The sequence below is a fragment of the Rhinolophus hipposideros genome (genome assembly GCF_964194185.1).
Source record: "Rhinolophus hipposideros genome assembly, chromosome: 9".
NCBI classification, from domain to species: domain Eukaryota; kingdom Metazoa; phylum Chordata; class Mammalia; order Chiroptera; family Rhinolophidae; genus Rhinolophus; species Rhinolophus hipposideros.
Window position 1 is genome coordinate 41567745 of NC_138055.1, and position 20588 is coordinate 41588332.

Below are 20588 nucleotides of genomic sequence, written 5' to 3' on the forward strand. Positions count from 1 at the left end.
ATTTCACTTTATAGCCAAACTCTACTATTTTTTATTTTATACTTTTTGGAGCACATATGTTTAAAGTATTGTGCAAGAAGCAGGAAATAAAGTAATGTTTCTGCCCCCAAGTCACTGGACTGTGTAGTGAAGAAGACTTATGATGTCTAGGTATTTCACAGATTAGGCATATTTTTTTTCCAAAGTGTGTTATTCTCCTTTTGTTGCCCACTCCAAAATAATGCAAGCCAAAAAGCCACCATCCATGCAATAGTATTCTTCTTATAATTTGTGTTTAATCATTTGTATTATTGTTTTATTATTCATTCCATGGTTATAAGGGCCTACAATGTGCCAGGAGTTAGGGACATATCAATGAACAATACAGAAAATGTTCATTATATTCAGATAAAAAAGGAAATTTAATAGATGTAAAAAGTATAAAAGATAAGTAAATAATCAATTTCAAGTAACGATTAGTGCTATTCCTTCAACAATTATTTGAGTACCTACTCTATGCTAGATGCTGATCTATAAAATAAAGCATATAGGGGGGTGGAGAGTGAAGGGCAAAGGAAGCTGCCTTATATTAGTAGCTGTTGGGGGCAGACCTCTCTGAGGAGATGACAGTTGAACTGAGACCTAAGGGACAAGTAGAATCAGACGAGTTTCCCAACCTGGGTCCTGGGAGTCTTATGGATAGAATTCAGGAGGTCTGTATACTTGGATGGGAAAAATGATTACATCTCTATTTTCACTAAACTCAGACTGAAATTTCGCATTTTTTTTCCCATTTGAATGTAGACAACAAACCTCGGTAGTATTAGCAGCACCTGTTACTTTGTGATCAGTATTTTCATACCACCTCACAGTTTTTGCAGGTATTTTGAAATATCATCATTGCTTCGAAATTATGGTGCAGTCAGTCATATGCTTCATAATGACATTTCTGTCAATGATGGACCGCATGTACAATGGTGGTCCCATAAGATTATAATCGAGCTGAAAAATTCCTATCACCTCTGATGTCCTAGTGATGTCATAGTTCTCCTAATGCAGTAGGACAACACGTTACTCATGTGTTTGCGGTAATGCTGGTGTAAATAAACCTACTGCACTTCCAGTTATATGAAGTGTAGCACATCCAATTATGTACAGTACGTAATACTTGGTAATAAATGAGTATGTTACTAATTTATGCATTTACTATACTTTTATTGTTACTTTAGAGTGTACTGTTTCTACTTGTAAGAAAAGTTTGCTGTAACACAGCATGCTATGTTAAGCCAGCAGCAGCCTCATTCATCTTACATTTACTGTGTCTCTTGATTGTATCATTTTCTCATGTGCTTGATTTAATCTTATTGTGTTTTGTACAGTAACATGCTGTACAGGCTTGCAGCCTACGAGGGATAGGCTGTACCATCTAGCCTAGGTGTGTAGTAGGCTATTCCATCTAGGTTTGTGTAAGTGCACTTTATGATGTTCTCACAATGATGAAATCGCCTAATGATGCATGTCTCAGAATGCATCAAGTGTCCCAAACATATCCCCATCATTAAGTGTGCTTGACTGTATTTTTTACTACGCAGACTTTAATCTTCACTTCGTAAAACCTAGAACAAGAAAGTTTTGTATTGGGGTGGCCAGTTAGCTCAGTTGGTTAGAGCGCGGTGCTGATGACACCAAGGTTGCCAGTTCAATCCCTGCATGGGCCACTGTGAGCTGTGCCCTCTTTAAAAAAAATAAATTAATTAAAAAACAAATAAATAAATGACAGTTTTGTATTGACTGTTGATTTTATTGTCACAGAACAATGAGATGGTGGAGCTACAGAGAATACGGATGAAGGATGAAATACGAGAATATAAATTCCGAGAAGCCCGCCTCCTTCAGGACTATACAGAGCTGGAAGAAGAAAATATCACGTTGCAGAAACTTGTGTCTACGTTAAAGCAGAACCAGGTAAGGTTTCAGAAGTTTTTGGTTATACTCCAGATGGACCACATCTTCTGACCACTAAGGCTAAATCTTCTCTTCTCAGAAAAAAATGTCAAAATTTGCCTTAATCTCTCTATAATATTTGTGTGCTGGAATTTCCCACCCCTCCTATTTCAGCTAAGATTTAGAAGGCAAACCTAGAAGTAGTATAATTTACAATAAAGCTTCATTGACTAAGAAGAATTTTAGTTTATACTTTAGCCCTGTGTTAATTTATTTCAGAAATAGGTCAAATGTTTTGTAATCAACCTGACAACTTATGAAATGCCTGGATTTATAAGCTTGTTTTGTACTACAAGATTAAGGTCTCCTTGCAATCACTTCTCTCTCTCTCTCTCTCTCTCTCTCTCTCTCTCTCTCTCTCTCTCTCTCTCAGAATTGCTTTTATATCTTGCATGGAAAGCAATTATGAAATATAAATCAATAAGAGCAAAATTATAAGAAAAAGAAAATGCCTGATTTCTTTCCTCAGCTGTAACCTGACTAAAAAGATGTGTACATTTAAAGGGTTTTTTTTTGTTTTTGTTAGTGAGACTTAGTTTAATTGCTTAATTTTCCTGATTGGTTTGCATTGTGGTTTGTTATAATTATTAGTTATAGCATTCTTGAATCTGTAATTTTAGATGAATTTTTGAATACAATTCTACCAAGTAGTTAGCACAGCTGATTTGGATGTTCGAGGTCTTTTCAAGGTGCTTCCTCAACCACAACGTCTATTCTGGTCTAAACGTTATTATAGCCTCTCAACACACTATATTCATAGGGCAGGATACTTGGCCTCAGTAAACTTAGAGACCAGCCTCTATGTATGCTTCTACTCCCTTCCCAAGTTGGTATCTCTGTACAAAAGTATCATTGGTTTTGATAGATATAAGGGTGAAGAAAGGAAAGGAAAAAATCCAGAAGGAAAAAAAAAAATCCAGGTATTGATACAATTGAAATCTGATTTCTGATCACTGCCACTTGCCCTCATCTTTGGCGTGTAAGGGGAATAAGTTGTCTTCTAAAGAGTGCAGGGAGTGGTTTCAGTCCATTGAAAGGTTTACCAGGATATCGCCATGTGTTTTTACCTCATTCCCTCCCCGCTAAGCACTGATTCACTGTGTGCTGAGGGCTCTCAGTACCATTGGCATTCAAGCTTTTGATTTGACTCATTGTCAGTGAGCTCATAGTGTAGAAAATTAGAAAAATACTTTTAAAAAAATGCTTCCCAGAAACTTCTTAAAATAAGAAGGATATTTTTCTGTGGTTTGTTGTTTTGGTTACTGATGAAGAATGTAGAGGACTTGAAGCAAATTTACTTGAAGTGCAATTATTTGAAGTGGTCATTACTCCCAATTCCTGAAAACCCTCACTGCTCTCTGCACAAACAGGAGTGTAACCAGACAGCCTCGCTGTAGAGTCTCCCATCACTGCATGTGGTAGACCAATTTACTCAGGAGGTTAATTTAGGCCAGTATTAGGTATTCTTGACAGACTGCCAATGTACCCTGTTAGCATTCATTAACCCAAATGCTGTTTCTGTGGGAGTTTGTACCATCAGTCTGGCTGATGGTTGTTTACAGTTTACCCATGCCCTTCCCGCAGTAATTAAAACATGGGAAGCAAACGCCTAACTCAGAAATTTGAAAAAGAGCCAAACAAACAGGAAAATGTATACATCTCTTTAATTTTATTTTCTGGATGCAATATGGTAATTTTCCCAGTTAAGTGTCTAGTTAATTAATTTGAAATCATTTTCCATACAAAGGGCCATTCTGGCTTACTCCCTGACAAATGGGTGCACTGTAGTGTCACAAGTCTCACAATTAAGAAAATGCTTATTTGTTTGTTTGTTTTTTTACCCTACTGTTGGCCTTTATTTACAGGAGTTAGCATCCATCATAAATTCTTTTCTGATTAATGAAGTATTCAATATAATATTTTATGTACAAATACCATAGATTGTTTCAAACAGATGATGATGTCTGGCTTGCAACCTCAAAACTGGTCTGGATGTTGCTTTGTACTGAAGCTCTTTACACCAAATATACTCCTCCAGTCTGGTTTGATGTTTCTCTAAACAGCAAAGCTACTAGCATTGTAAAATGCTTAGTTCAAAGAACTAGAAGATTCTTTCCTTCTGAAATTTCATTTCCTATTAGCCATTTATTGATTATTTTCTAAATAATTATTTAAATAGCACTTCCTACTTCTTTTACAGTTTCTGTGTATTGGTTTATTTATTTTCCATCTCCCTCCACTATGAGATAGCACCTAGAAGAGAGCCTGGCCCACAGAAGGCATTAAATAAATACTTGTGAATTAATGAATAAATTGGTTTTTTCTTTTAAGTTTCTCTTAAATTTACTCTTCAACTTAGAGAGGAAACTAAAAATTAAGATTAATATAATTAATAAAACCAATTATTGGTTTATAATCAATAAAACCAATGTGATCCTAAGTATGAAATATATTAGAATATATTAGAAATATATTAGAATAAATATATAAGAGTTGCCTGAAAACTTTAGCCACTTCCCTCTATGTGCCGATTTGGTTCTGTGTCCAAAATAAAATCAGGTCCAACCTTATAAATGCATTTTACACCCTTATGCTTTTTAAAACAAGAGTGTCTGAAAGACGTGTAGGAAGAAATAGCAGTCATAAGAGAGGTCAAGTCAACTGTCAGTTCCCCAAACAGACCACCAGAAAAATCCATTGATGAAGCACAGCTGTTTATTAGACCTCTTGAGTAAAATACCACCTTGACAGATCCTTAGTATTGTCTCAAAATGGGAGATATAAGAAAGGGTGTTCATAGGATTTTAGGCTCTGGACTGGGTTTTGCATGGTGGGAAACGGGTTTGCATAGACTGAGTTTATGACGTAATAGTTCTGAGTTAGGAAGTACAATCTAGTGAGGGTCTGGACATGAGTCTTGGGAAACAGTTTTAGTTGGGTCTCATCTTCCAGGAGCAAGTATTTCCTGTAAGCAGCTACCGTTTTCATGCCTGGCCCCGGTATTAATAAACACAGGGACAGGGAAATTTGCCTGGTCCCAGTGTTACATGATATAGGGCAGGAAATTATATTGGTTTTAAACTTTAGAGATGTGATGATGGGAGAAAGGGAGAAACAATAAATTCTATGTCCCTAATATCTCATATATTGCACTAAAGCTCTCAAATATTTAAGCATTTAGAAACCCTTGTTAAAATGAATAATTCAATTATACTTCTGTTATGAAAAACATTTCCTCCAAGGATGCGTTTCTAGATCAGGTAATAATATCATAAAAGAGCTAAGGAACATATTTAGTTCAGTTTGTTTTCGTTTAACTAGTATTTCAAGAGCATCTTTCTATGAGTTCATGTACTTTTTTAAGGACAAAAGGCATGGCCAGTGGCTCACAGAACTTATAGTTCCAGTAGGAAAGGCAGGTAATAAACTCATAGGCATCCATGTAATTGCGTATTAAAATTATGTGCTAGGGTTTGCAATACAGGGCCAGATTAAAATCTTGAGAGTTCCTAACTCTGAAGATTATGGAATCTATTCCCAACCCTCATGCAGTTAAAAATAAAAAGAGCTACTAAACTATGAAGTTGCTATAAGGAATCCCAACAAAGTACTAATTTTTCTCATGGTGACTACTTTGATGCTATTTTTAAGTACCAATTTTTAAGTGCCTTCATATTCTGTTTCATCCAGTTTCCTGGGGCTCTAATCATGTGATATCGCCTTACAATGATGGTACTAGAAACGGATGAGCTGTTTGCCTAAGTGGGTCAATGTAGACTTCGGAGTTAGGATTAGATTCTTGACTTGGGTCTTGAAAGATGAATGAGAGTTTTCCAGATGTCAGCCTTTGCCTACGCAGAGAAACACAAAACATCTGGATAAATACTAGGAGCTTGAACCAGTGAGTGGAGTCAGTGGAGCTGCCCAGATAGAAAGAAATTAGGTCTTATAGGAAGGAAGTCTACCATCAATTAAATAAGAACCACTGAATTAAAAAACAAAAAACATAAAACCTACAATACAAACTAAATCAATGTCTTCAAGTCTAGCCCAGGAGTCAGCAAACTTTTTCTTTAAGGGCCAGAGAATAAATATGTTAGGTTTTGCAGGCCATACAGTCTCTCTTCCAAGTACCCTACTAGTGTAGTGTGAAAAGCAGCCATAGGTAATATGTAAGCCAAAGAGTGTGATTGTGTTCCACTAAAACTTTATTTACAAAAAGTAAGTGATGAGCTGAATTTCGTCCAAAAGACAGTAATATTTGACAACCCATAGTCTAAGCCATCAGTTTAACAAGGATTAAAGAATAAAAGGTCTACAATGCAAACTAAATTAATGTCTACCAATGTAAGCTATCTCACAATCTGGAGGCAGTCAGGGGATTGGTTGAAATACTAGAAAAGGTTGGTAACCAGATGTGTTGAGTAGTCCAGGGAAAGAAAATGAGAAGGTAAGGAGGAAGATGACTTCATAGTATATTAGCAGGCCTGGAAGAAACCATGATGTAACACTGTTATCCCAAGCGATTTCCATAATTTGACTCTTTTGAATGATTCTATCATGGACCTGTGAAATTCTATTAACACTGTATAGAAACGAGTGCTCGTTGTCCATCAGTATCCATTCTTCCCTTCTCCCACGTATGACCTAATTTTTAACTATGCACCAGGCTATCAAGAGTAAAGAATATATTCTTCACCTCCCTTGCAACAAAGTGTCCTATGACTAGTATTGGTCAGTGAGATATAAGGAGAACTGATATGGGCAACCTTTGAGACATGTCCTTAAAGGGAGAGGGTGTGCCCCTTACTTTGTCCCATTGCTTGGAATATGATCAAGATGGCAAGCCACCTAAGACCCTGTGGACCAGAGTAGGAGGCAGCGCAATAAAATAGAAGGAGCCTGATTTCTGAGACATCATGGAGCAGAGATGTCTATTAGTCTGACTGTCTATCTCCATACTGTTATTTGAGAGAGAAACAAACTTCTATCTCAACTAAGTTACTCTTATTTAGGTCTCTGTTACATCAGGCAAACCTATATCGAAAATTGTTATCCTAGCATGCGCCAGACAAGCCATTGCATTGAAATTATGTGAAGAAGGTTGTGGGGGGAGGATAGAAATATATGAAAATGATAATGGTGCATGATCCCAATCTTTTAGTTTTTAAAATATAAGTTTAATATAAACACAAATAAATTTAAAACTAAATAGTTTATATTAGTATTTAATATGACTTTATCATGTTACATATATATATACATATATATACATATATATGTATATATATATATATAATTTTTTTTTCTTTTTTAAGTGTGTTTTTCCAGGACCCATCATCTCCAAGTCAAGTAGTTGTTTTAATCTAGTTGTGGAGGGCGCAGCTCACTGAGACCTATGTGGGATCAAACTGGCAACCTTGTTGTTAAGAGCACTGCGAACTAACCAACTGAGCTAATCAACCGTACCCATCATATTACTTTTTATAGTTTATAGGCTCATTCATATAGTTTATGAATAGGCTCATAAACAATTATAAAACAAAACAAAAATCCCTGATTTATTAGGCCAACAGTGCCCCCTTTTGACCATTGGAATCCATAAAAGAAATTCTAAGACACCTTTTTCATCTCTAAGTGAATTTATATATATATATATCTTCTAAAGAAACCATCCTGTGTTACCTTAAGGGTGTATATACTATGTGCTTTTTAGACTTATTTTGTAGACTATTGTTTTGATTTCTTTTTAATGATTAGTTCCATAGAGTGTCTAATGGCAGTTTTGTAAGACCCAAATTTTAGTTTTATCAATCTTCTCTATCCTGTCTGATTCAGGTTGAATATGAAGGCTTAAAGCATGAGATTAAGCGATTTGAGGAGGAGACGGTGCTGCTGAACAGCCAGCTGGAAGATGCCATCCGGTTGAAAGAGATTGCTGAGCACCAACTAGAAGAAGCCCTTGAGACTTTGAAAAATGAAAGGGAGCAAAAGAATAACCTGCGGAAGGAGCTCTCTCAGTACATCACGCTCAATGATAACCATATCAGCATCTCGGTAGATGGACTCAAGTTTGCCGAGGAAGGGAGTGAACCAAACAATGATGACAAAATGAATGGACATATCCATGGACCTCTTGTGAAACTGAATGGAGACTATCGGACTCCCACTTTAAGGAAAGGAGAGTCTCTACACCCTGTTTCTGACTTATTCAGTGAGCTGAACATTTCAGAAATACAGAAATTGAAGCAGCAACTTATGCAGGTAAGAATTTTGTTTAGGGATGTTAGAGTGAATTTCTTAACAGGTTGTAGGCAGCACGTTGTGGGATTTCTTATTCTCACATTTTAGCTCCATATTATTTTTTAAAATACTGCTACTTCAACCAGCAACTTTAGTGCAATATTTCAGAAGGACACAACGGAAGAGGTGTTGAAGATAAATCTCTCATTTGCATTGTTTTAAGAAATTAATGCCGTAGTGCTACAAATTAGATTGCACTCAGGTATGGAGAAAAGGCAGCAAGAATCTCGATACATGTCTGACTAACAAAAGAATGCAAAGATGTTATACACAAGTGAAATGACAGAAAACGAACTTTTCCATCACACACAAAAAAACTATATGTAGCTTCAAGAACAATGGTTAAACTTCACACAGTAAGCTTTTAAAGACACAAAGGGCTTTCTATGGGCGAACTATTAGGTTGCTGCAAAAGTAATTACAGTTTTTGCAATTATTTTTAATCTTTTAAACTGCAATTATTTTTGCATCAATCTAATAGCAAGGCTACCATATGATTAAAAATACAGCACAGGTGTAAATCTGAAACAAGGAGTTCTTATTCCAACATAAGCCAGGCCTTACTACATTTTTAGCATCTTCCAATCTAATGTCTTGTGAAAAGTCCCAGGTTTAAGTTGATCTCATTGTGCAACTTGCCTCCTGATATACCTTAATCCAGTGCTAATCTTGTTTGAGGAACAGCATCACCGCTGTCCTCATCACCTGGGGGCTTCTCAGAACTGCAAATTGTTGGGCTCCACACAAATCTACTGAACCAGGAATCTGGTTCAACAAGCTTGTTCGGTGATAAAGTTTGAGGCTTATCCCTCCAAAGTTCTTGGCTTATTGCGGATAATTAGAGGCTGTTCAGACTCTGGCAGTCATTTATTTTTACAGCAAGCAGCACTTATTTCTACCTCTACAGAAATGATGACTGAAACCTGAGATTAGCAGAAATACATAAAAGACTAGAGAGCCAATGAAGTTAATTTATTATAAGGTTTATTTTTAATGTTACATCAACAGTCAACATATCTTGCACTTTACCTGCGCATGGTTTTTTGGTGGCTAAAAGAGAATTTGGTTTTCACAATATTTAGTTTGAATCATGGTAAGAGGGCCTGGCTACCAGGAGAAAATGAATTTCATATAGACTTTTACCTAACTAACTTCTGCATACCGTGTTTCCCCAAAAATAAGACCTAGCCGAACCGTCAGCTCTAATGTGTCTTTTGGAGCAAAATTTAATATAAGACCCAGTATTATATTGTATTGTATTGTATTATATTATATTATATTATATTATATTATATTATATTATATTATATTATACCGGGTCTTATACTGAAATAAGACCGGGTCTTATATTAATTTTTTCTCCAAAACACGCATTAGAGCTGATGGTCCGGCTAGGTCTTATTTTCAGGGAAACACGGTAATCTGCTTCCGAAAAGTGTTACTGAACTAAAGGAGTTCCTTTGCCTGAGTGCATCTAAGCCAAATGAGACACCAACAGGAGTTTGCAGCAAAGAAAGGTTTCTTGAGGGAATTGGCACCAAGCCAGGAGACACAGGTGAGCTGGTGCTCTGAGATCTGGTTCCCTGATGGCCTGTGGGGAATAGATGATATAGGGAAAAAATCATTAGTCATGGTGGCAAATGGGATCATGGGCTCTGCTTCGTTGGAATTAGGGTAGGAGATGGTTGATCATTGCATCAGGAACCTGATGTCAGCCATGGAGTTGTCCTGTCTGGTGTTGTGAGGATATGGTTGTTGGGGTCGTTCCACTTTCACGGTTCCAGGGCTAAAACATAATTGAGGTCAAAATGTAATCTTTAGCTTGACAGAAATTTTGCTCTAGTTTGGGGTCTGCTTATTGTATCTTTGTCATGGTCGACAGACCTGCGACATTATACGTACTTAAGATTGAGTTTGACGATGACCAGAGCCTACTGTCCTAAGTGTTTAATCATTAAGGGATTGGATATGCAGTATATATAAAGATGGAAGGGTCTGGTTGAAAGAAAGCAACTAAATCATAGTTCAGTTAGACTGAACAATGTTAGCTTGAATTAAGGGAAAAGTCATACTTAAAAAATGAAGTTCTTGTGTGGTTACAAAACAAAAAAAAATCTGTTTCTGCCTTCTGTTTCAGAAATGTTTGGTGAGTTGCTTCACTTCTGAAAGGCATTCATAAAGGGGAAGGTAATAAATTAGCCCTATTACAAGTCTCTGTAAGGCTTTTGTTGGAATTAGGGGAAAAAAAACAGATGTCCTTCCTCAGGATATCATACTGCCATCTGCTGGGAAATGATAATAATAAATATAAAAATCTACGACAACTAAAATTTAAGTAGTGCTCCCTAGCGTTGTATGGTATACAATCTGCAGATAATTCTGTTGTAACCATGGTGATGATATAGGATCCTAGTGTCTGGTGTGTTCCCGGGATTCGTGGTCTCACGTACCTGAAGAATGAGAACGCAGACCAGAGAGGCAACAGTTAAGCAGTACAGTTTTATTGTAAAGCGCAAGAGAAAAAGCTCTCAGGAGAGAGGGGTATCTGAAAATGGAATGCCCCCACCCACCCACCTACCCATCAGGGCTATGCTAGGAACTATGTCTCTGAGTCATAGCTGATTGGTCTCCTCCTGTACTTGTGTGGTTTGCGCGGTTAACTTTGGTGGGCTCTGTAAACTGATTGGCTCCCCGCCACCCCTTACACCTGAGCTGATAGTTTTGGTGGGCTCTGTAAGCTGATTGGCTCCCCGCCACCCCTTACACCTGAGCTGATAGTTTTGGCGGGTTCTGCAGCTTGAATGGCTTTGTTAGCTATAAAAGTTATTTCCTCTGGCTGTGTTATGGTCTCCGTGTTAATCCCCTCCACCTTGGCCATGACCCTGACTGCCTGTGGTTTTTCTGTCTCAGTGAGCATCCCATGCCTCCTTTGTAGAGTTGTGAAGAATGAATGAGATGGTAAATATGAAGCCATGCATAGGTCACAAAATTTTATATTACTATTATCACTGGAACCTACCATCAGTTTTTGAGGTGTCAAGAAGGTTGCCACTTCCACTTTATGAAAAAACAGTCAATACATCAAGCTTAGGAAAAGGCAAGGGATGGTAAGTCTATGTCTAAATTAGGGGGTGCTTTTTTCACAGAGCAAATCAAAGTGAATATTTTACTAAACTATATTTCTTCCTAGGGTATAGAATACATTACAGAAATATTTTCAATTTAGCCAATAATGCTAACTTTCACATAACACAAATGTAAATAAATTAAGATATACCAGGGGTGCCAAAAAAAATGTATACACATGACTTATATTCATCTTTAGTTATCGGTACATATTGAGTATTACAATTTCAATACAGTTTTTTTCTTTCTTAAAATATATATACATTTTTTGGCACCCTCTGTATACATATATGCACATACATATGAAAAATACATATAAGAAAATGCATTTTATTCATCTAAGAGTCCCTATAAACTTGAAAATAGACCTTGAGAGTGAACAGCTCAATTAGTGTCATTCTTTATTCACTAAGAGAAATTTTTCAGGGTATTATTGGGTAAATTATTTTGGCTTTTTGGTGCCCTCAACACTCAGTTATTGCCAATAGATTATAATTGACATTTTCCAGTGACAGTCAAGTACCTTAATCAGTTTATTAGAATGAAAAAAGTAGATCCTGTCTGGAAAAACGAAATTACTTAACCTATTTAAAGGAGTCTATGCCTGTGCTAAAATTTTTGCTTTTGATAAAACAGCCTCTGTTTAACTTCACATCACAGAGAGTCAAACCAAGCTGGAGAAAACTCTTTGGATTTTTTTTTCAGCAACACAATAGATACACAATCTCACATGTAATGTGAGAAAACAGTTTCTGTAAAGCCGAAATTGATATTTTATTATATCCTCTAGATGTGGAAAAAATATTCATATTGCGTTTAGAGCCATTCTGTTAAAGGCAGTTTTAATTTTTCCTATAATGATAGTAAGTGGTCAATTTCCTAAATGACCTGTAAGAGTTCAAAGCAGTTTATGTTTCTTTCTTTCTCTTTCTCTCTATGTCTATAGATATAGATATATATAGAGAGATAGATATAGATAGATATAGATCTACATATCTGTATAACTATGTAGATATATATATACCATGTTTCCCCCAAAATAAGACCTAGCCAGACCATCATCTCTAATGTGTCTTTTGGAGCAAAAATTAATATAAGACCCGGTCTTATTTCAATATAATATAAGACCTGGTATTATATTATATTATATTATATTATACACGGTATTTATTATATTACATTACATTATACCTGGTATTATATTATATTATATTATATTATATTATATTATATATTATATTATACCCGGTCTTATATTAAAATAAGATCAGCTCTTACATTAATTTTTGCTCCAAAACATGCATTAAAGCTGATGGTCCAGCTAGGTCTTATTTTTGAGAAAACACCGTGTATCTATCTATCTGTCTGTCTGTCTATCATCTATCAATCATCTATCTCTCCATCTATCTATATAATTGGCTGATGATTATAGCAACTGTATAGGGTAAATAGTGTAATTATCCCCATTTTACAGTAGAGAAACTGAGACACAAATATGTTATGTAATTTGCTCAAAGTCAAAAACCTAGTGAGTGGACTTGCTGCACAGAGTCAAATAAATCAAATGTTATCTGTACTTAACAAAGACACAGAATATTTATGGGGTAAAATTAATTAAAACAAGATCAGTCTGCTCCTGGTTTATAAGATTTAATGTGTCAAATACAATTTCCTAGTACGAGGTTGGTAACATAAGTAGTTAAAAAAATATTATAGGCTTTCTAGTTAAAGACTATCTTTATAGTTCTGTAGGCAAATGCATTTCACAGCCTTACTTTTCTACTATATATCAGTGAACCTAAAAGGAACATTTGTAATCACAGCAATCAGGGGAAGAATCTACATGGATTTTCTTAAGAACTTTCTGGAGATATAATTCATATACCGTACAATCCACCTATTTAAAGGATATAATCCAATAATTTTTAGTATATTCACAGAGTTGTGCAACCATCACCACAGCCAATTTTAGAACATTTCGATCACCCCAAAAAAGAAACAACATACCCGTTAGCAGCCACTCCCCATTTCCCTGGAACCGTCCACCCCAGGTGACCACTAATTTACTTTATTTCTTGATAGATTTGCGTATTCTGGACCTGTTACATAAATGGAAGTATACAACGTGTGGTCTTTTATGTGTGACTTTTTTCATTTAGCAGAGCATGTTTAAGGTTCATCCATGTTGTAACATGTATTAGTACCTCATTGCTTTTTATTGCCAAATAATATTTCATTGTATGGATATACCACATTTTATTTATTCACCTATCAGTGATGAAGATTTGAGGTGTTGTTTTTTTTTTTAACTTTTTGGCTATTATGAATAATGCTGCTATGAACATTCATATACAAGTTTTTGTGTACACATAGGTTTTAAATCTCTTGGGTAGTTACCTAGGAGTGGAATTGCTGGGCCACATGAAAGTTTTGGATATCCTTTTTTTTGTTCCTTCACAAAAGAATCAGTATGCACAAATGTATTTATTGAAAAGGTAAACTTTCCGTGAAATTAAAAATAATTTCTATGGGGCATAAGAGCAACAATAATAGAATATACTGTATACTCACAATGATTAAACAGTTTACAAATTTAGCATTCAGGTTATATGGCAAAACAATCTGGCAAAAAAACTTCCAGATAGAAGATGAAGATTGTAAAATGAGAAATAGGCAACTATTATTAGTCACTATAGAAAATTATAATTAACTCAGCAAGTCTCTCTTGGATAAGTTCTTCATAAATGGAGACTAAAATAGTACACTTAAAATGTATAGTAATTTTAATCTTTAAAGTGCTTTGTATTCATTGAAGTACAATGTATCTGCTCACTGAAATTCAAATACAATTTAAGGTACTGTAAGTCTCAGTAGCTGAGAAAATGCTGGAGTTTTACAAAATTATCCATAATTTAGTAATTTTTTTTTGTCAGGCCAACCTTAATTGTCTAGAAAAAGTATTTGTGTGTGTGTGTGTGTGTGTGTGTGTGTGTAAAATTTAGATACCATTCCATATTCAAGTGATTCCATCAGAGATGTGTTGAGTGTGGAAATTAGCACTGTATGTGGAGCATACATACACAAAAGAGACAAAGTTCTATGTGATGTTTTCTGGAGGTGCTATCATGAAGAAACTGATAGCCTTACCCTTTCAGACTTAGAAAATGTTTACGTCAAATCTGAATTGGCAGCATACAGATTGAAATGCTTCTAAAGGCATTACCCCATTCATTATAACACTTTTGCCTCTTAAGCTTTAGGACATTTTGGTCTGGTCGAATTTTTGTTTTTATTTTAAGGCTTTTTCCATTAAAGGGCTTTTTGGAAGTTGCTTTGTGTGTTGTAACTGTATATACTAATCAAATGATGTCTAGACTTTTCAGAGCAAATTCACTTAATTTTCAAGAGAAAAAGAAAAACAATAAAACTCCTGAAATAATCCATTTTCATTGAGATTGTATACACTCATATGTTTAATGAGATAGTATTTTATACTGAGACCTGAATATTTTTCAATATACAATAATACTTACTGCCTATATAATAATAAAATTGTCATGTTATTCAGATTAATTACTAATTTTAAAAATTCTTAATTGGGACTGAAGGAATTGAAATGATCTGTAAATTGTTCTATGAGCCCTAAAACCCTATATTCTCTGACTTTTATATTAAAAGTCATCACATTTATTATTTGTCTAGTTGGGGGATTAAATGCTTGTTTTTAAGGGGGTAGCGTTCTCAGCAATATTTAGTAACTTAAAGCCTTAAGTTTTAAGCTTGTTTTGGGGTGAAGCTCTGGGAAGGAAAAAGATGACTCATAGGCACCTTGAGACAGTCACTTATCCCACATGAGCTAAGGAGCAGACATACTCTAAGGCTCTCAAAATAAAGACAATGCTAAGTACTATCTCTTGGAATCATGTTATGTTTTCTGCAAAGCATTAAAAGATAAAAATAAGATTGTTTGAATAACATGCAAGTTCTATGAGTGTATGTGTATAATACATGAGAACTTGGATGGATAAATATGCATAGCATAATTCTTTTAGAATGATGTACTTTTAGATTGATTGACTTATTGGAACTGCTGAAGTAAGAAGATACACTCCAATTTATTTTGAAATAGGGGAAACATTGGCTGTGCTGCCGTCATTTGAAATGTATATATGACTGACTGTGAGTGGATTCCATTCATCAATGACATTTCATTGAAGTCATTTTGAGACTTTCTTTTTGCCATTGCAGGTAGAGCGGGAAAAGGCCATTCTTCTGGCCAATCTACAGGAGTCACAGACACAGCTGGAACACACCAAGGGGGCACTGACAGAGCAGCACGAACGGGTACACCGGCTCACGGAACATGTCAATGCCATGAGGGGCCTGCAGAACAGCAAGGAGCTCAAGTCTGAGCTGGATGGGGAAAAGGGCCGGGACTCAGGGGAGGAGACCCATGACTATGAGGTGGATATCAATGGCTTAGAGATCCTGGAGTGCAAATACAGAGTGGCGGTAACTGAGGTGATAGATTTGAAAGCTGAAATTAAAACCTTAAAGGAGAAATACAATAAATCTGTAGAAAACCATACTGAAGAGAAGACCAAGTATGAGAGTAAGATCCAAATGTATGATGAGCAGGTGACAAGCCTTGAAAAAACCACCAGGGAGAGTGGAGAGAAGATGGCCCACATGGAGAAAGAGTTGCAAAAGATGACCAGCATAGCCAACGAAAATCACAATACCCTTAATACAGCCCAGGATGAATTGGTTACATTTAGTGAGGAGCTAGCTCAGCTTTACCACCATGTATGTCTGTGTAATAATGAAACCCCCAACAGGGTCATGCTGGATTACTATAGGCAAAGCAGAGTCACCCGTAGTGGGAGCCTGAAAGGTCCTGATGATCCCAGGGGACTTTTGTCTCCACGGTTAGCCAGGCGGGGTGTGTCATCCCCAGTAGAAACGAGGGCCTCCTCTGAACCAGTTACAAAAGAAAACACAGAGGCCAGCAAAGAACCAAGTCCAACCAAGACCCCCACCATCTCTCCTGTTATTACTGCCCCACCGTCATCTCCAGTATTAGATACAAGTGACATCCGCAAAGAGCCAATGAATATCTACAACCTTAATGCCATAATCCGGGACCAAATCAAGCATCTGCAGAAAGCTGTGGACCGGTCCTTGCAACTGTCTCGCCAAAGAGCAGCAGCACGGGAGCTGGCCCCCATGATCGATAAAGACAAGGAAGCCTTAATGGAAGAGTTTCTCAAGCTCAAGTCGCTGCTGAGCACCAAACGGGAGCAGATCGCCACACTGAGGGCAGTGCTGAAAGCCAACAAGCAGGTGATCTCATTCTACTGACAATGCATGCTAGTTAATGCTTTCTTAACTAGTTTATCCTTCAATGTTTTTGAGTGTCTGCTATCATCAGGATGAGAGTTCAGACTCCTGGTCAGCAGAGAAATGAAGCAAACTATATCCCAGTGCCAGACCAGAATGTAAGAATTATTTTTAAGTGAGTGAATGGATGAAATAGCTATGCCCCGTTAGGTGGAGGTGAGGAAGTTAAAGCAGGAAAAAAGGAGAAGATCCATGCAGACATAGAAAGGCAGTTCAGGTGGTACTTAGCTGGATTCCAGCTGTCATTGAGTGTGAAAACAGGAGATGGAGGGATGGCAGAATAGGCTAGCATGGCAGCTTACACCAGGGAGATACAGCAAGAAAGACACTGGCAGTTAGCTGGAGGAAACAGAGGAGAGCTCTCTAGAGAATGTGCGCTAGCTCTGTCAGTGACCAAATATCTGAAATTTAGGTTCAGTTGGGATGCTAATTCACCTGGGTCAGAGCTAAAGCAATAGAGAATTTTTCTTAACCATGGATCTTGTCCTAGAATAAGTAAGAATGCTATAACAAGACCCTACCTGACTAATTCCTGGATCTCCCTGATGACTGAATTTGTTTTCCACCCTCCAGCTTTACCTGGGTGGAAGTGCTATGAAATATAGACAGGAAAATATTTTTAACCTCTCTTTAGTTTCTCTGGAAACAGAGCCTTGAAAGGTACATGTGAGAAGGTTGCTTTTTGAAAAGGGGTGTTGATAAAGAGAAACAACAAAGCATCAAACACCTTCTTGGAAACGTAAGCAGGGCTAGTGGTAGAAAGTGAGGGTTAGTTTCAGATTCAGAGTTCCTTCTCCTTTTGCCCTTGTCCAGGGAAAACCACATTATTATTATGTTATACATAGTGCAGCTTTCTAGCATTTTTATCTGCAGTTCCCATAAATCCACTGATATAATTTGGAGGTCTATGCCATAAGCAATAATATTGCTTGCACTATAAACATGTTTTTTATAAATCTAAGAGCAAAAATAGGACCTCATTTTGTGCCATCATTTCAGAGAAATAGAAAAGAGTAGGGTGCATAAACAATTTGTGAGAGATCTGACTGCAATTTGAGGTCAGAATGAAGGAATTTGTTACCATAAACACTGCTGTAATCCAAAGGCCCAGTGATTTAGAGTGGTTATAAATAACTAATACCACATTAGGTAAGACTTAGAAACCTCTATCAAGGACATAATATACTGAGCATTCTTGGTCAAGCCATGCAGATAACTTCTTTGACTTCTTCCTGAAGGGTGAATATTAACAGTGTAGAAACTTAGGCCTGAAAAATGTCAAGATAGAATGGTTGGTCAGCCAAGAGAGACTGATTTGTGAACAAGCATTCATTCATTACATATTTCATGGCAGGTAGTAAGTAGGGATGCAAGAATAAGTGACTAGTAATCTACTAGTCAACACATGCCTGTAATTGTTTATAAGATACCGTGTTTCCCCGAAAATAAGACTTAGCCAGACCATCAGCTCTAATGCATCTTTTGGAGCAAAAATTAATGTAAGACCCAGTCTTATTTTACTATAATATAAGACTGGGTTTCTATAATATAATAGAATGTAATGTAATGTAATATAATATAATATAACATAACATTACATTACATTACATTACATTATATTATATTATATTTATAATATAATATAAACCAGGTCTTATATTAATTTTTGCTCCAAAAGACCCATTAGAGCTGATTGTCCGGCTAGGTCTTATTTTCAGGGAAACACGGTAGGACGCGTCAAGCACTTTAGAATGGTTATATAAACAGTGCCATAGGAATTCAGAGGAGAACAAAGCATTCCTGGATGAATTTTTATTTTTACAGTAGTTTGTGTTGCCATTTGCATTATATTAGAATCACAACCCTCATGGGGTCACTAAACTGAATGAAAACACATGTATTTACATGTAAAAATACATTTCTAGGCATGTATTTAGTTTAAATTTTAAGGATGTTGGGTCTATTGCTGTGCTGCTTATGTGTTATAAATAGCTTCAAGTATCTACAGATGACAGCCATTATATTTAGACATTGTGGAATGTTAATTATTAAGGCTAAGGTGAGAATTCTGTGGTATAGGAAAAAAAGAGAATCTTCTATTTTAAAATAGGCATTCTGCATTCTCTGTGAATCTTTTAATATACTTTAGGATTTTTTTTTTTTTTTGTAGGCACATTGTCCTCTCGATGAAATAAGCAAATGTTTATGAAGTCCCATCAATGTACTAAACTGTGCTAGATGCTAAAGATTCAAAGAAGGCTAATCCCCGGTCCTTACTCTCCCGGAGAGGACTCAGATTAGTGGGAATGTCAGAATAGAAACAGATATTACAGTTTGCTCTTACACATGCTGTGATCCAAGTTATGGGAACTTTGCCAGAGGAAGTAACTAATGCCTCTTAGAGGAGTTGGAAAAAACTTCACAGAAGCAATTACACTTGAATTTGTTTTTAAAGGGTAAAGAGTCGTTTTCTAGAAGAGGAGGAAATAATTCCAGACAGAAAGAACAGTAAGTAGAGAGGCGCAGAATAGGATGATGTACTCAGGGAATAATTTTGAAGGTCTCTGTGGCTGGAAACATTATTTATTTATTTATTTATTTATTTAGAAAGTCAACTTTGGGAGTGTATGGAGAATGTGGCAAATGCAGATGTCAACAAATCTAATAGGTTACAGATATTTAGGATTACTTAATTCTGAAAAAAGCTTTGTACAGTCTGTGCACAAATAAAGTTGAGTCCTTTGAGGGCATTTCTCACAAATAATAAATAATTTTGTACTTTTATTTCAGATCTGTGCTTCTCTCCTCCCTCCTACTCTGCTCCCCTTGGATAACTGACCATGTGGCTCTACGTGCTTACAAATTTGTTACATCTACATTTTCACAACTTAAACTTATCTGTCCTAAATGAATATGTATCTAAATTTAAAAAAATAAAAAGTTTTTAATGGCCATTTTTCCCAGGTCAACCTCTGCATTCTGGATAATTTTCTGAATTTATAATACTTCTGAAGTTTTAACTAAGTTATAGCACGATGGGACATATTGAACTATTGTATGGGTAACTTCTCATTTTAATTTGAATTTAAATTCAATCAAAACGAATAAGAAACTATTCTGGAATCAAAACATGAACAAACTACCCCATTCCAACACTGTTTTAATTAAAAAAGAATCTGTTTATAGAATGTGACGCTTTGCATAAGAAAGTTGAAGTAGTTCATGTCAAGCACAAAAAGAAATGTGACAAAACCAGGGTAGTCTACCTGAAAAATATCCATTAGTAATGGATATTGTTCATTAGTAAGGGACTTTTTCATTAGCATTAAATATTTTACACAGTCTGAAAAGCTGTAGTTAACAGTTTGTACAATTTATGTTTCCAATTTGGTTTAAATATTCATGCCATGTGCTATGCATCAAACAGATGGTCCCTAAATATACATTCATTTTATGCGTTGATTCGGTCAACATTTTTTTTGCTTCCTACTGTGTGTCAGGCTAGTTCTCCCTATTGAAACACTATTACCGTGTTTCCCCGAAAATAAGACCTAGCCAGACAATCAGCTCTAATGTGTCTTTTGGAGCAAAAATTAATATAAGATCCAGTCTTATTTTACTATAAGATGGGGTCTTTATGATATAATGTATGTAATGTAATGTACTGTAATGTAATATAATACCAGATATAATATAATACAATATAATATAATGTAATATAATATAAGACTGGATCTTATATTAATTTTTTCTCCAAAGACACATTACAGCTGATT

General features: G+C 36.0%; 1 protein-coding gene across 8 annotated transcripts in view; it reads left to right on the plus strand.

Moving 5' to 3' along the window:
* The window catches only part of BICD1 (BICD cargo adaptor 1), a 310361-nt gene that overhangs the window by 120559 nt on the left and 169214 nt on the right, over positions 1-20588 (plus strand). For 7 of the 8 annotated variants that reach the window (XM_081058306.1, XM_081058305.1, XM_081058308.1 and 4 more), the window contains exons 3-5: positions 1792-1944; positions 7822-8247; positions 15661-16755. In XM_081058306.1, coding sequence (XP_080914432.1) covers positions 1792-1944; positions 7822-8247; positions 15661-16755 — 1674 coding nt within the window. Of the gene's footprint in view, positions 1-1791; positions 1945-7821; positions 8248-15660; positions 16756-19602; positions 19799-20588 lie in introns of those variants that run through there. The other variant, XM_081058309.1, reaches the window with a different exon arrangement.